This window comes from Diplotaxodon limnothrissa, linkage group LG18 (genome assembly GCF_057381915.1).
Source record: "Diplotaxodon limnothrissa isolate DT_005_m linkage group LG18, D_limnothrissa_male_GT1.1, whole genome shotgun sequence".
Classification (NCBI taxonomy): domain Eukaryota; kingdom Metazoa; phylum Chordata; class Actinopteri; order Cichliformes; family Cichlidae; genus Diplotaxodon; species Diplotaxodon limnothrissa.
In genome coordinates, this window is record NC_140613.1 from 11,127,110 (window position 1) to 11,141,225 (window position 14,116).

A 14,116-nucleotide genomic window follows, 5' to 3' on the forward strand; every position below is an offset into this window, starting at 1 on the left:
ATGAAGACTGGCTCTCAAGTCAGCCTGTTACTGTGGAAAAACTGGACTCTTCGAAAGAGACAGAAGGTAACACTTTTTATATATATTGTATATATATAAATAAATAGTATGAGAACGACAGAAACACAACCAAAACAATTACCATAGGGTTTGAACATTAATATACATACATATATATATGTATAATATATGTATATATATTAATGTTCAAACCCCATGGCAATTGTTTTGGTTGTGTTTCTGTTGTTCTCATACTTCACGGTGTATGACTGCATCACATCTGTCTATCCAGATCCGCTTCCTGGTGGAGATCTTCTGGCCAGTGTTGCTATTCATTGGTTTGGTGTGGCTGAGGAAAGCCAATCCACTGTACCAACAACATGAGTGTAAGAAGAATTCGCCAATTATGCATCAAGTTTTCAAATTAGAAAAGAAAAGAAAAAGACAAAATTGTATTTGCTGAAATTCCTTTCTTTCCTTGTAAAAATAGTATCCCTTTACCCTTTCACAGTTCTGTTAACATCAAATCACAACCTCTCACATTGCCTCTAACGTAGTCTGTGTTTCTTTAGGTCATTTCCCCAACAAGGCGCTGCCCTCTACAGGGATTCTCCCTTGGATTCAGGGCATCTTCTGCAACGTCAACAATCCCTGCTTTAGATATCCAACCCGAGGAGAATCCCCAGGCGTTGTTTCCAATTATAATAACTCGGTGTAAGCATAACTCAGCTCTTTTAAACTTGGTAAAAACCACTTTTAACCTTATAAAAAAATGTTTTTTTTGTGTGTTTTTTGGGGGGGTTATTCCAGATTGGCGCGATTCTACACCAACATCCAAAAGCTTCTGCTCAATGACACGGAGGTCCAACAGCTTGGCAGGCTTTGGCATGAAATGTCATCATTCTCAAACTTCATGGAAACTTTACGCAACAATCCGTCTGCAGTCTCAGGTGAAGTCAAAAAAGAGGAAAGTGGCCAGTAGACGTTTTTATTAATAAGCTGACAAAAAAATGACTATTGAGAACAAGGTTTCTGGACAGATGTGAACCCAAAGGTGCTAATAATTTTCCTTTTAAGAGACATTAATTCTTAACCTAACATAAACAGAAAACAGTAGCTATAAAAATATTTATTTATTTTGTCCAATTTCTGTAAATTACGTTATACATTTTCAGTGCTGCATGGATGCAGGCTTTAAAAATATCTTTTATTGTAGATTTTGCCACTTGCTTTAAAAAGTACGTACATGACATCTACACAAAAAGAATTCCTCCATGGTGGTTTATAAACTTCCCTTCACTATTTTTCACTTTGGCCTTTTAATCCTGGGTAATTTGCACATTATGGTGCTGAGTCACATGCCGTTTTTTATGACTAGGCCCAAAGGCATACCCGAAATGTGTTCTCAGTATTTCTTCCTAAGAAATTAGCTTTAGTTTTTGGCAGGGAAATGTGCATAAACACCCTTCCTCACTGCGTTTTCTCTGAAAATCTGTGTCAATCTTTTCTGCTGTGAATCATTTCCTCAGCGCAGTGGGTCAAAGTTATTTTTTGCTGATTTTGACCTTTCGCTATCTCTGTTCATGATTTTCCGTTTAGGTCGCGGGCTGAAGGTGGAGGATATTTTGAAGGATGATGAAGTTCTCACAGCCTTCCTGTTAAGAGATGCCGGGCTCTCGGAGTCTATAGTTTATCAACTTGTCAATGCACAAATACGACTTGAACAGGTACATCTTTTTAGAAAGATTTTTGCAGAGGTTAATGATGAATTTTTGCAGAGAATCAAAATTAAAACCATGCTTTACCTGGATTGTGGCAATTGCACTTGTCTAAAAAGACATTATATACATTATAGTAACTTACTGAATATGAATACAAATATTTTGATGCTGTTTTGCAGTTTGCATTTGGAGTCCCAGACCTGCAGCTGAAAGACATAGCATGTAGTCAGGCCCTCTTGGAGCGTTTCCTGTTCTTCCCCACTCGCATGGGACTGCATGTGGTCCGCAATGCTATGTGTGCCCTGAGCCAGCAAAGGCTCCAGAGGATAGAGGATGTCCTGTATGCTAATCTGGACTTCTTCAAGATCTTTAAGCTGGTTAGTAGCTTGTTTTAACTTATACAGTGGTGCATCATTCATATCACTAGGTGATGATCTAGTATGTCTAACTGCAGATGTTGGTTCCCACATCCACGCACTGCTCTCTATTGAAAGACTGGTGGATATCGATGAGCATCTCTTGTGTTACTGTATTGATTTTGCATATTTACTCTGCTTTGGAATGTCAGGATGTATTAATGCATTAAGTCGTGTACATATTTATATTATATATTATTTAATATTTGTAAGCACTTTAATCTATCAAAGTCTGGTAGCTTCACAGTTTAAACCTGAAGCGATAAATGTGGGTCCAAACTGTCACAATTTCTGGAGGCAAATCGTGCAGAGAGAGAGAGAGAGGTGTGGATCCAAACGCAGACACAGAGGGAAACTGAGCTGAGATGCGAACCAATAGCGGACCGTTTATTTAGCTGCTGATTGATTACAGGAACGAAACTGAACAGTGACTTGACTCAAACTGAGATGTCAAACTATGACCTTTACTTTGGCTGTGACTATGGGAGAGAACATAAGCAGACAACCAGACAGCTAACAGTAAGAAACACGAGACCTAAGTACACTGGAGGGTAATTGGGAAAGTGAACACACATTGGAAAACAGCTGACACAATTACCCATAATGACACAACAGGGAAGTGTAAACAAAACACATAGAAATGCAGCAACAAGAGGAGGTAAACCTAAGAACTAGAATTTGCAGAACAGAGAAGAACTTGAGTGCTGGAAGTACAAAACAGAAACCATAACACTAGAAGTCATAGCCATAAATAAACCCAAGAACAATAGTAATCATAATAATAGTAATACAAATTCCAAAACCCTGGGTCACTGACCCAAGACCATAACACAAACTCAGGCAAAATTGTCCTACACAGTTTTAGAGACACACACTGCTGTGTATTTTCCGACTGTTTCAGGCATATTCACTGCAAGACGTTTTCAGAGAGAATTCATTAAATTTTGGCCAATAAATACAGCTCAAACCTGGATTTAGTCGGTGCAGACCAGACAGTCACTCATCTACAAACCTATTATATGGACTTTTTAATATTAGCTGCGGGATCAGAAAAATTGATGTAGTGGAAGATGGAAAGTCTTCACATCTGGCATTTAGTCATGGAGTGCCACAGGGTTCTGTGCTGGCACCAATACTTTTTACATTATACAGTACATGGTTTCCTTAGGCAATAACAATATCAAGTACCACTGTGTTCATTTCCATTGGTTTACAGATGATACCCAGCTTCATTTCTCAGTGAAGCCAGGTGACACAAATCAATTAGCTAAACACTGGGAATCTTTTTAAGACAAAACAAAGTTATTATATAAAAATAATGGATCTTACCTGGTGTCTAACCAGACATATACCCTTGATGGCATTACACTGGCCTCCAGCAAAAGTGTGAGAGCTCTTGGAGGCAGTTTTGACCAGGATATGTTGGATAGTGTGGACATTAAACACATGTGAAAGAAAGCAGGACTGCTTGCAATATCTCTTAAATTAGAAACATCCCATCTTAGAGTGATAAAAAAAAATAGTTCATGCATTTATTAGGTCTAGGCTGGATTATTGTAATTTGGACTATTGTCATTTATTTTTATGAATTTGTTCTAAATGTTCCCAGCAAATACTCAAGTTTATCCAAAGAGTACTAACAGATCATACTTCATACAGAGATCACATTTCTCTCATATTAGCGTCTCTTTACTGGTTTCATAATGAATCCACAATTTAATCTGAAATCCTTCTCCTCACATACAAAGCTCTGAATAATCAGGGCTCATCGTATATAAAGGACCTCATTGTACCATTTGATTGCAACAAAGCACTTCACTCTCAGACTGCAGGCTTACTTGTGGCTCTTAGAGTTTCCAAAAGTAGAGGGAGAGCTATCAGCCCCGTCTCGCATGGTACCATCTCCCACTTTGGATTTAGGAGACAGACACACTTTCTAGTTTTAAGATTAGGGTTAGGATCCCTTTTGATAAAGCTTACAGTTAGGGCTGGAATAGGTGTCTCTGAACCATTCCTTATCTATGCTGCTGTAAGCTCAGACAACTGCAAGACTTCATGTGATACACTGACTACTTCCCCACTCATTTCTTCTTACTCACCATGTGTTTGTATACCACTGCAGCATGTCATTACATTTTTGTCTACTCTCTCCCTTAGTGTGTGTTTTGCCCGTCTCTTCTCTTTCTCCCCCGCCAGCGGGTTGTGGCATATGGCTGCACTTCCTTGACTCTGGTTCTGCCAGAGCTTTCTTCTCGTTAGAAGGCAGTATTTTTTTTCTTTCCACTGCTGCAAAGCACTTGCTCACAGGGGGCTGGTTGTTGGCGCTTTCTCCAGAATACTGTACAGTTGTTACCTTATTCTATAAATGGCCTTGAGGGGACTGTTGTTCAAATGTGGTGCTATCTAAATAAACCAGAATTGAATTGAACTGAGCTGAATTGGTACTGTCCTCCAAAAGCTTCAAAAGTGCTACAATACCAGTAAATCTTCTCTGTAGAAACTGTACATGTATGTCGAGGTTTGCATAGATATCAGTGCTGCACGTGAGGCCCAGTAGCTGGCTCTAGCAGGGGAGTCTGTAGAAGTGTTTGCTGGTTTTATTTTAGGCACTGGCTCTCTTTAGAAATGTTCGATTATCTTAAAAGCATATTGGGACTAAAACAGACCCTTTCTTTTTTAATAACACTTGTATTCACCTGTGATTATTTGAGCAAGTTATCCTCAACTCAAGAAATGTTATCTTCATTTTTGTCCCTTGTCTCCTTGTTCTGCACGCACACACAAATAGTGAAACAAAGAGTATAAGATCCACAAAACAACAGCAGGGACTCTCACGCTCATCTGAAATGATAAGTTTCGCATATACAAAATGCACCTGAACTTTTTTTTACATTATTAAACAGCTAACAGTGTATAACTAGTGTTAGCTTACGCAATAGGAAAAATCTTTTTCCTAACGTGTAACAAAAGATTTGTTTGTTGAGACAGGAAACCTGGCTATTGGAATATATGTAACTGACACTGTAATTGACAATCAAATTAGTCATTCTGTCCATACTCTTCCATCTTATAAATTGCATCGTATTTATATGATATCAATGTCAAAAACTCCATTTCACTGCATGTCCAGCTGTAAATGTTGTACTCTCTCTTTATCATATGTCTGTGTTGTTCAGCCTGGGTGAGTCAGGTGATTGGCTGAGGGAGTTTACATGGCATTATCCTTCTTGGCCTGTTTCTTTAATGGGCTTAGAGCCTGCCTGCAGACTCTGTGGTATTCTGTAAGACAGGATGCCACTTCTCATACATATATTTTGAGTCAACATAGCTTCTAGCAAACCTGGTTTATATGGTTGCTAAAAACCTGACAAATAGTGCATCTTCACAGTGTTGCTGTGGCTTTAATTACCATTTTTTAAAAGAAAATCCTTGGAATAGTGAAGAAGTTGCTATAAATAGCTTGCAAATTAGGGTCAATTAGAGACTACCCTATATTTAGACTTGAGAGATGTATGTTGTCAAATATCTTAGAGATGAAAAATCTGACCTAGAACCTTAAATTCCCCCTTTTGCCCTATGGTAACTGGAATAGTCTCCAGCCCCCCCACGACCCTGACAAGGATAAGCATAAGAGAATGGATGGATAGACAGTTTATGTGTGGGAAATCTGATCTCTTAATTTAACTCGTTAACTCCATCGCACATCATGCCCATTACCACATTGACCTTGGTCTCATAGCGGCTGTCCTCCCATCATTACACTCTTGACTCCCTTCTTGCATCAACTTTTCAGTGCCCTCCCTTCCCACTCCCTTGCTTTCTCTCTATCCCCCTCACCATACTGCCTCCCTCCTTCCTTCGTTCATTGAAATTCAGGCACGAAGAATGCGAGAAGAAGGATATCTCATGTGTGTGTGTGTTTGTCTTGGCACTCCTGGTTTCCTTACCCTCAGCACTCCTGCCCTGACCAGTCATTTCCTAACACCTACTGTTAATGGTTTCTCAAGAAGATAATGCCACTGAAGGATGCGTAGGGGAGTTATAATACGTAGTTCCACATCAAACAATTGGTGGATCTCAAGTTTAGCACAGGTTAAAAAAAATATGGCATTTTCTGTGCGTTTGATGTGGTTTTGCCCAGTAGTGTATTGCTTCAAATTCCTGGAAGTTTCCTGGAAATCACTTGTGACCAGATATGAATTTACAAGTCACAAGCTGAGATATTATATGATTTAAAAAGAGCAGTAATGGTTATAACATAAAAGAACAAAGGACCAGTTGTGTTTAAATCCCCCTTTATCTGTAATAATCTCATTTTACTTTAATAGATCTCCTGTTTTGTTCCCCCCTAGATGCCTCAGGTTTTGGACAGAAGCTCCGTGGGCATTGACCTGCATTTCTGGGGCCAGGCTTTTAAGGCAACATCAGCGAAGATCCAAGATGTAAGTAGTCCAAATGTCATCCATCCCTTCTCTTCTGCTCCTTGAGTCTCTTCTTCTTCTCAAGCCCTCAGTATCAAAGGCACTAGTATTTTTAGTCATGCAGGAAACTCGCCTCTTCCGTTGCTCCCCGTTCAAGAATCGCTCCCAGAAGAAGCTGAATGATGTGCTCAATACTGTGAGGGTTACACGTACAGTATGTGTTAAAAAATACATTTTTGCAAGTGCTTTGTGAGCTAAAAATATGCCTGTTGTGTATCTGCATACATGTAATGTATATGCATGCACATGCATTATAAATGAATGGATCTGAAACACTAACTACAATGGAATAGAACAGGGTTGAAGAGAATACAGTAGATACTGTAGATTACATTTTTTTTCTACAAGAAGAACACACGTGGAATGGAAATGTAAACACATATACACACACTTGCGCAAATGAAAGAAAAAAATGTATGAATGAGAAGATAATTTTCATTTCATTTCATTTATTTATTTATTTCACACTTGGTACAACAGATCAAACAATGAACAAATAACTGAAAAAGTAAAAAGAAAATGGATGATAAAAAATAATAAAATCAGCTTTCAAGAACTATCACTATTCAATTAAAGTCAGAAGAAGGAGACATAGTATGCTGACATGTTGTCAACAAGTCACAGCCACACAGAAACACTGATACGTTATTACACATCTAAAATATTAGACTAAAATAGAATAAAACTAAGAGAGTCGACTAGAACAAATACGGTAGAACATAATGAAATGGGATGCATTGGTTTATATATAACAAAAAGCACAAACAGTATAAAACAGCATTGTAACACAATAGAGTAGAATAATGTGTTTATCAGGCAACACATACACACAAATCACTGTGACTGAGATGTGTGTTTAGGCACGTTCACGGTTTGTCCCAAGGGAGAGCGTATCCCATCATCACCTTAGCCAGGGGTGAGAGAGAAAGAGAGAGGAGGGTGGGAGGTAGAGGGAGGGAGGAAAAGAGGGACATTCTTTTGAGGTGACACATCCTGTAGGTGGGACCTTCGTATCACCGTGGTGACAGAAAGGCGAGCCAAAAGCTCTCATTACCCACCTCTTCTTCCTTTCAGTTCAGTGTGTGTGTGGATGTTTCTGTGCGAGAAATAATACATAAGGAAACAGAGGAAGAGGGAGTGAGCGCGACAGACATGAGGGGTGTGTTGTAGCATGCTTATGTCTGCGCGTGTCCACATGTAAAAGGTAGCTTTGAGTAGGAGTCATAAACGATCAAAGAGCCATTTTCATCACTCACCTCTGGAGCCAAATCAGTGATGACCCGTGCTAATAAATCCAAATATGATTTGAACCAAAACGCTCCCGGAGGAACTCAGTCCTACCAACATGTAGGAGCAACATGCAATACAATTATTGATGGCCTCCTTCATTATCTTCACAGAGGAAATTACATGTAGCAGGGAGAATTGCTCTCCTGGTTGAAGCTATTTTTGTTCTCTCAATAGGAGGATATTTAATCCACCTTGCAGCTCAGCTCTGTCCAACTTCTTTGCTTATCTTTAAGCTATTGTTTTCTTGTGACCGTTTATACTTAAAAATTCACAGGGCATGAATGAGTATGACAAACATAAATATCCCTGATCTGTGTATAATTATCTGATGAAGGTCAAATAACTCAAAATGGATTGTTTACACTTTCCAGCAATACCTAATAGTTACTCATCCTGCTGTAGGCCAGAAAATGTTTGGTCGTACTTCTCAGCAATGATCAACAGACACGCCAGACAAAAAAATATATAAAACTTAAAAACTAACAGCCAGTCAGGGTTTGAGATACAGCATATAAACCATTTGGTGTTAGGGGTGTGTACTGTATATTAGACAGAGGTGATTGAACTCTAGTTTATAGGTTAAAGGTGCTTTAAATCCTAGTTTATTCTGACGATAGTAAATCCTATTTCCCGACTTGTGTTATCCGAGTAACCAACTTGTAAATATAAGCTATTAATCATGTTCACTACATATCGTACTGTGTATGACTGTGTACGTGACAAATAAAATTTGAATTTGAATTTGATTTTATAGTTTACACATATTTTACTTCATGTAAAGTGTTACCAGTATCTCATTTTCTACAGGGAACTCACTTTTTAGGATGTGCTCTGCTTTGTTGACCTTTCCACCAGTAAAATCCAATTTCCGTTTGATTTGGGCTCACCTTTTTTGTATTTTGCATTTTGTGATTAGTGCTAATTGCAGAGTGTGTTCACTGTGACCATGTTAGCATGCTAATATTGAAGCACTGCTGTATAGATACAGCCTCATGGCTGCAGACTATCGGATTGTTTAAAAGTTTAACTGGGCCTCTCTGTCTTGCGCAGATGATGCAGCAGGAGAGCTCTCAGGAGCTCATGAAGGCAGTGTCCTCCCTGTTCCAAACTGGGGGTCCTTCCTCTTTCACCCAGTTGATGTCCAGCGTGTCAAGTCTCTTCTGTGGATATCCTGAGGGTGGGGGCTCTAGGGTCCTGTCTTTCAACTGGTATGAAGACAACAATTATAAGGTGTTTCTGGGGGTCAATGGCACCAAAAACCACAACTATGCCTATGATGATACTACCAGTAAGTAAAGAGGGATTTTTAAAAAATACTCTACTCAAATATAGTATTAAGACTGTACTTGTTACAGATAAAAATCACAGAAACAGAAATATACCTGTACCTGCTGTATATGATAGCGCTATATATGATAGTGTTTTGCAGACACCACAAGTAGTTATAGTATGACTTTTTTGAAATCTAAAACAACGAGTAAAAAATATCACAAGTTTGCATCACAACACATACTTATGAAAATGTCACAGCTCTGATGCCTGCTGTGACATTCAGATTGTCCAAATGTCACAGAGTTATACATTTTCACGCTTACACAACCTGCAAACACCTCTCTTTCATTTGGAATGAAAAGTTTAGATTGGAAGTGACTGGTTGACCTGGAAAGAAAATACTACAACGGCCATTCAGTTTCACTCGTTCAGTGCTTTTCATCATATAGTTTCATTCAACATGAAGCAAGAAATAAATGTGCTGTAATTAAAGTGTGACTTAAGAAAAAAATACCAGTCAGATATAGTTAAATATTAGAAAAACACACCTTCTTACTTCACGTATTTATTTCTATTTATGCAAATGCAGTCTTTACCTATGCTTATTGTGTATTTGTTACATGTCGTTTGCTTTCATTAGCATGAGAAGGTGGGACAGAACTAATTTCACAAGCATAAAGAAAGATGTTTAGATCACTCAGTTATCATTTGGACAGAGTTTGCCTCAAAAGGCAAAATTTGTTCCAGAAGGTTGGCTATTTTTTTTTAATATTAAGATTCTTTAGTTGATCATTTATTACGTCTGAATGCTTGAGACTTATGGAGGCCATAAGGAAAAATTATTATATATGAATACCATTTGTTTCTCATTCTCTTCATCTTTCCCTACCCCTAGCTCCCTTCTGCAATGCCCTGATGCAGACCCTGGAGTCCAACCCTGTCACGAAAATTGTGTGGAATTCAGTCAAGCCCCTGCTGATGGGAAAGATCCTTTACACCCCCGACTCCCCCGTAGCCCGCAAGATATTAAAGAGTGTGAGTGAGACCACCTCCAGCCTGACCCATCACCTCTCTCCCTTTTCCAACTCACTTTTGCCCCACTTCTGCGATTCTTTCAACACTCAGTATCAGTGTAGATGCATACAAACCAACCACCCACCTTTGGAATGAGCTGACTAAAGAAGCAGAGGAAAGCAAAGGGATGGTGGCGGTGATGGGGGTGAGGGGTAATGTGATGCAATGTGAGGGATGGGAAGAGGAGGGAGAGAATTCAGTGTAAGTGTGGGGGCGCGGCAGTGGAAGGAAAAACAGATCTGTTATGTCTCTTTTAATCCTCCTGACACAAAACAGAGTGGGGTTTCGAGAGTTTTGAGCGGCGTTTTGAATGTAGCCAAATTACATAATGTAACATTCCATTGTTATCCGCTGTATGTTGCAGCTTAAACCTTAGATAAAGTGTTAGTGGACTTTTTTGATCTCTCCTTTTTTTTTTTTTTTAACTGACACTATCCTTTAACAACTGACACTTCCACCAAACTCATTATTGACAGTGTATTTAGCACAGAACGCGACCGCTGTGTGTTAAATATGCTTTTGTTGTACTACTCTGGAAATATTTTTCAACTTTCATAGGATGTGTGTATTTGTGTTTGTCCAGGCCAACACAACCTTTGAGGAGCTAGAGAGGCTCCAAAATATGGCCAAGGCCTGGGAAGAGGTGGGACCTCAACTCTGGGCTTTCTTCCAAAACAGCGTTCAGATGAACATGATCAGGGTATGATTACTGCACATTCCTGCACACTAATTTAATGCACATTTGCACATCAACTCTCCTTACTACCACTGACATTATATAAAGAGATGGACACAGCCACTGTGAATCCACCCATTAGTTTGTGAAATCCTATTTTGAGCCCTTCATTTCATTACTTGGATAATAAAATAAAGTAAAAAAAACAAAAAAAAAAGCAGCTAATGCTAGCAGGCTTTTTAGCAAGCTGCATCCATATATATATATACACTGCTGATACTGGCATCTTTATTAGTACTCCTGCTCAGCTGTTTGTAATTGGAAATATTTAATCAGCCAAACACATCGCAGCAACTTGATGCATTTAGGCATGCCGACATGGTCATGACAACCTGCTGAAGTAGAAACTGAGCATCAGATTGAAGAAGAGTAGTATTTAACTGTGGAGTGTTTTAGAAACTGCTGATTCACCAGGATCTTCACACATAACCATCTCTAGTGTTTACAGCATTTCTGGGTGAAAATGCTGTGTTGACTACTTCAATCAAATAGGAAACCAACAGTAACTCAAATAATACATTTTGCAAAACAGCATCTATAATTGCACAATCCATGAAGCAGATGGGTTACAGCAGCAGAAGACCACACTGGGTGCCACTCCTGTCAGCTGAGAACAGGAAACTGAGGCAACAATTTGAGGCTCACCAACATTATAATTGAAGATTGGGAAAATGTTGCCTGATCTGATTGTTCTGATGAATGCTGTGAGATTCAGATGGTAGGGTCAGAATTGGCATAAACAACATCTTTCCTCGTAACATTTCAGATTCCTGGTGGTGATGTAATTGTGTGAGAGATATTTTCTTGACACATGTTGGGCTCCTTATTACTAAATGACCATCAATTAAACACCACAGCCTACCTGAGTATTGTTGCTGACTATGTCACAAAGCTCAAATCATCTCAAACTGTTTTTTTGAACAAGACAGTTGCTTCACTGTACTCAAATGCCATCCGGAGACACGAGAACTTAATCTAGTCGAGCACCTTTGGGATTTAGTTGAACAGCAGATTCACAACATAGATGTGCGGCCAAAAAATCTTCCACAGCTGCATGATGGGGGCTTGAGCCTATACCAGCTACCATAGGGCGAGAGGCAGGGTACACCCTGGACAGGTCATCAGTCTGTCGCAGGGCTAACATAGAGAGACAGACAACCATTCACACTTATATTCACACCTATGGGCAATTTAGAATCACCAATTAACCTAACCCCACTGCAAGACAGACATTTGCATTAAAAATGCTCCTGAAGGGACCCCAAACATGGATGAGTTCAGTGACTTGAATTAACAGGTGATATTTCATAGATGACTACCAGCTACAGCTGCCTGTGTTAGTTTCCACCTGTCAGGTACTGAATAATCCACTCAACCATCTGATTCAGTTCTGTGACTGAGTGGTTTGTGGTTATGTGTGTGCTGTCAGTCAGCAACCTCAAACCTAGTAAAGCAAATTTAAAGTCTTTCTATAACTAGTATTATTTAACCGCCCCCCCAGATACATTTAAAAGCACTAGCTAGTTGAATATTATGTCCACCCACATTATGTCCATGTCTACCTAGCATAGATAATTTGTTCCCAGTTAATTACTCCTGATATTTAGAGATTCATATTTATGGCCTCTAACATAAGGTTGGTCAGCACAACCTTGAAAATGTTAAATTTTACTCCTTACTCTACTATGTAGCCACCTGAATCAAACATTTTCTTCTACATGAGCATGTATTGTACTGTATTTCTATTATGCACAGTAACTCTAATCTCTCTCACTGAAGGATACACTGAGGAACCCAACGGTGATGCATTTCATGGACAACAGTCTGGTGGGAACTGAATTTACCACAAAAGACATTCTCAACTTCCTCTATAATGGACCAGAGCGAGAGAGAGAGGCGGGCATGCCAAACTTTGACTGGAGGAACATTTTTAACATCACCGACCAGCTCATACACATGTTCAACCAGTATGGAGAGGTTAGTAACCTGTCTCTATTTCTGTGTCTCCCTACTTTTTTCCTCAATTTTGCACATTCCTATGACAAGGCATTTGGCCTTTTTGGTAGGCTTTGTCTAAATTCTACAGACAAGAGCGTCTGTCTCCCAGGTCTTCTTCCTGGAGACTGTGCCAGGCTTTTTGACACAGGGCACAACCACTTAGCACAGCTCTTCCATACAGCAGCCTGAAAGGTGGCAAGAACATGTTTGCTGTCACCCCCTTCCCTTGTTTCCATTGTACATTCAGTGATAAAGTAGAGAGTAGATGGGAATGAGTCACCCCCCTCAAAACCCAGTGCTTTTTTAGTGTACAGCACTTCATTCAAACAAACTCCTGTGCTTGCTACATAAAAGAGGGCAAATCACTCTATCCATCCTTCACGCCTTCTCTCTCTTCTTGTGTCTGATTAAAAGGGGGTAGGGTTTGGATTTTGGAAAGAGCCCTATCATTGCAGGCACCTCAATCTACCCTTTGTCTCCTAGTTTAGTGCCAAGACCCTTCAGAGCTCCACAAACAATCCAGGGGGATTTAGCAAATTAGATATAGCTGTCAGTAATCACTGGGCCATAGGATAACTGCTGTAGTTAGCATGAGGTCCTCTTACTCTGTCAGGGGTATGTTTCTCACACTGGCATCCTATTGGAACATGTGTATCAGTGAGGCTCCTTCTTCTCAGCCCATCTCTGAGAGAACATCATTGTGTAGTGACTGTGTGTTCACATCAAGATGAATGGGAAGTGATCTCTTGTCTGTCTTTGAGTGCTCTGGGGGTATTGTACAGTAATGTGAATGAGGACATTAGACACGGTCTACATGGGAGTGTGAGAGTGGGGTTAGAGAGCTGTATCTATGGTGTACATAGTGGGAGTTTCACATGGTAATTACACACGTGGTAAATAAATATAGCAAGTGTGTGTGAGAAAATGAGAGTTGCGATTAGTGTGTGTACATTAAATGGATTTTGCTTTCCTGCTTGCATATATGAACATGCCTATGTTTGCCACTGCACCATGAATATATTGGCTCACATTTTCCCATGTGGCCAGATTACTCCACTGAAAAACCCATAAAAACAACAACAATGATTTAGGATTCAGCTCAGAAAATAGATGCTTAGAAAATAAGGA

The 14,116-nt window shown here is 39.6% G+C and overlaps 1 protein-coding gene across 1 annotated transcript in view; it reads left to right on the forward strand.

The window, feature by feature from the left end:
- LOC146613145 (retinal-specific phospholipid-transporting ATPase ABCA4-like) overlaps window positions 1-14,116 on the forward strand; it is a 43,650-nt gene continuing 29,534 nt past the window's right edge. Inside the window, exons 1-11 of the mRNA XM_085377858.1 lie at window positions 1-66; window positions 293-386; window positions 573-714; window positions 811-950; window positions 1,600-1,727; window positions 1,901-2,098; window positions 6,490-6,579; window positions 8,959-9,196; window positions 10,076-10,215; window positions 10,838-10,954; window positions 12,770-12,967. Coding sequence (XP_085233984.1) covers window positions 1-66; window positions 293-386; window positions 573-714; window positions 811-950; window positions 1,600-1,727; window positions 1,901-2,098; window positions 6,490-6,579; window positions 8,959-9,196; window positions 10,076-10,215; window positions 10,838-10,954; window positions 12,770-12,967 — 1,551 coding nt within the window. The remainder of the gene's footprint in view (window positions 67-292; window positions 387-572; window positions 715-810; window positions 951-1,599; window positions 1,728-1,900; window positions 2,099-6,489; window positions 6,580-8,958; window positions 9,197-10,075; window positions 10,216-10,837; window positions 10,955-12,769; window positions 12,968-14,116) is intronic.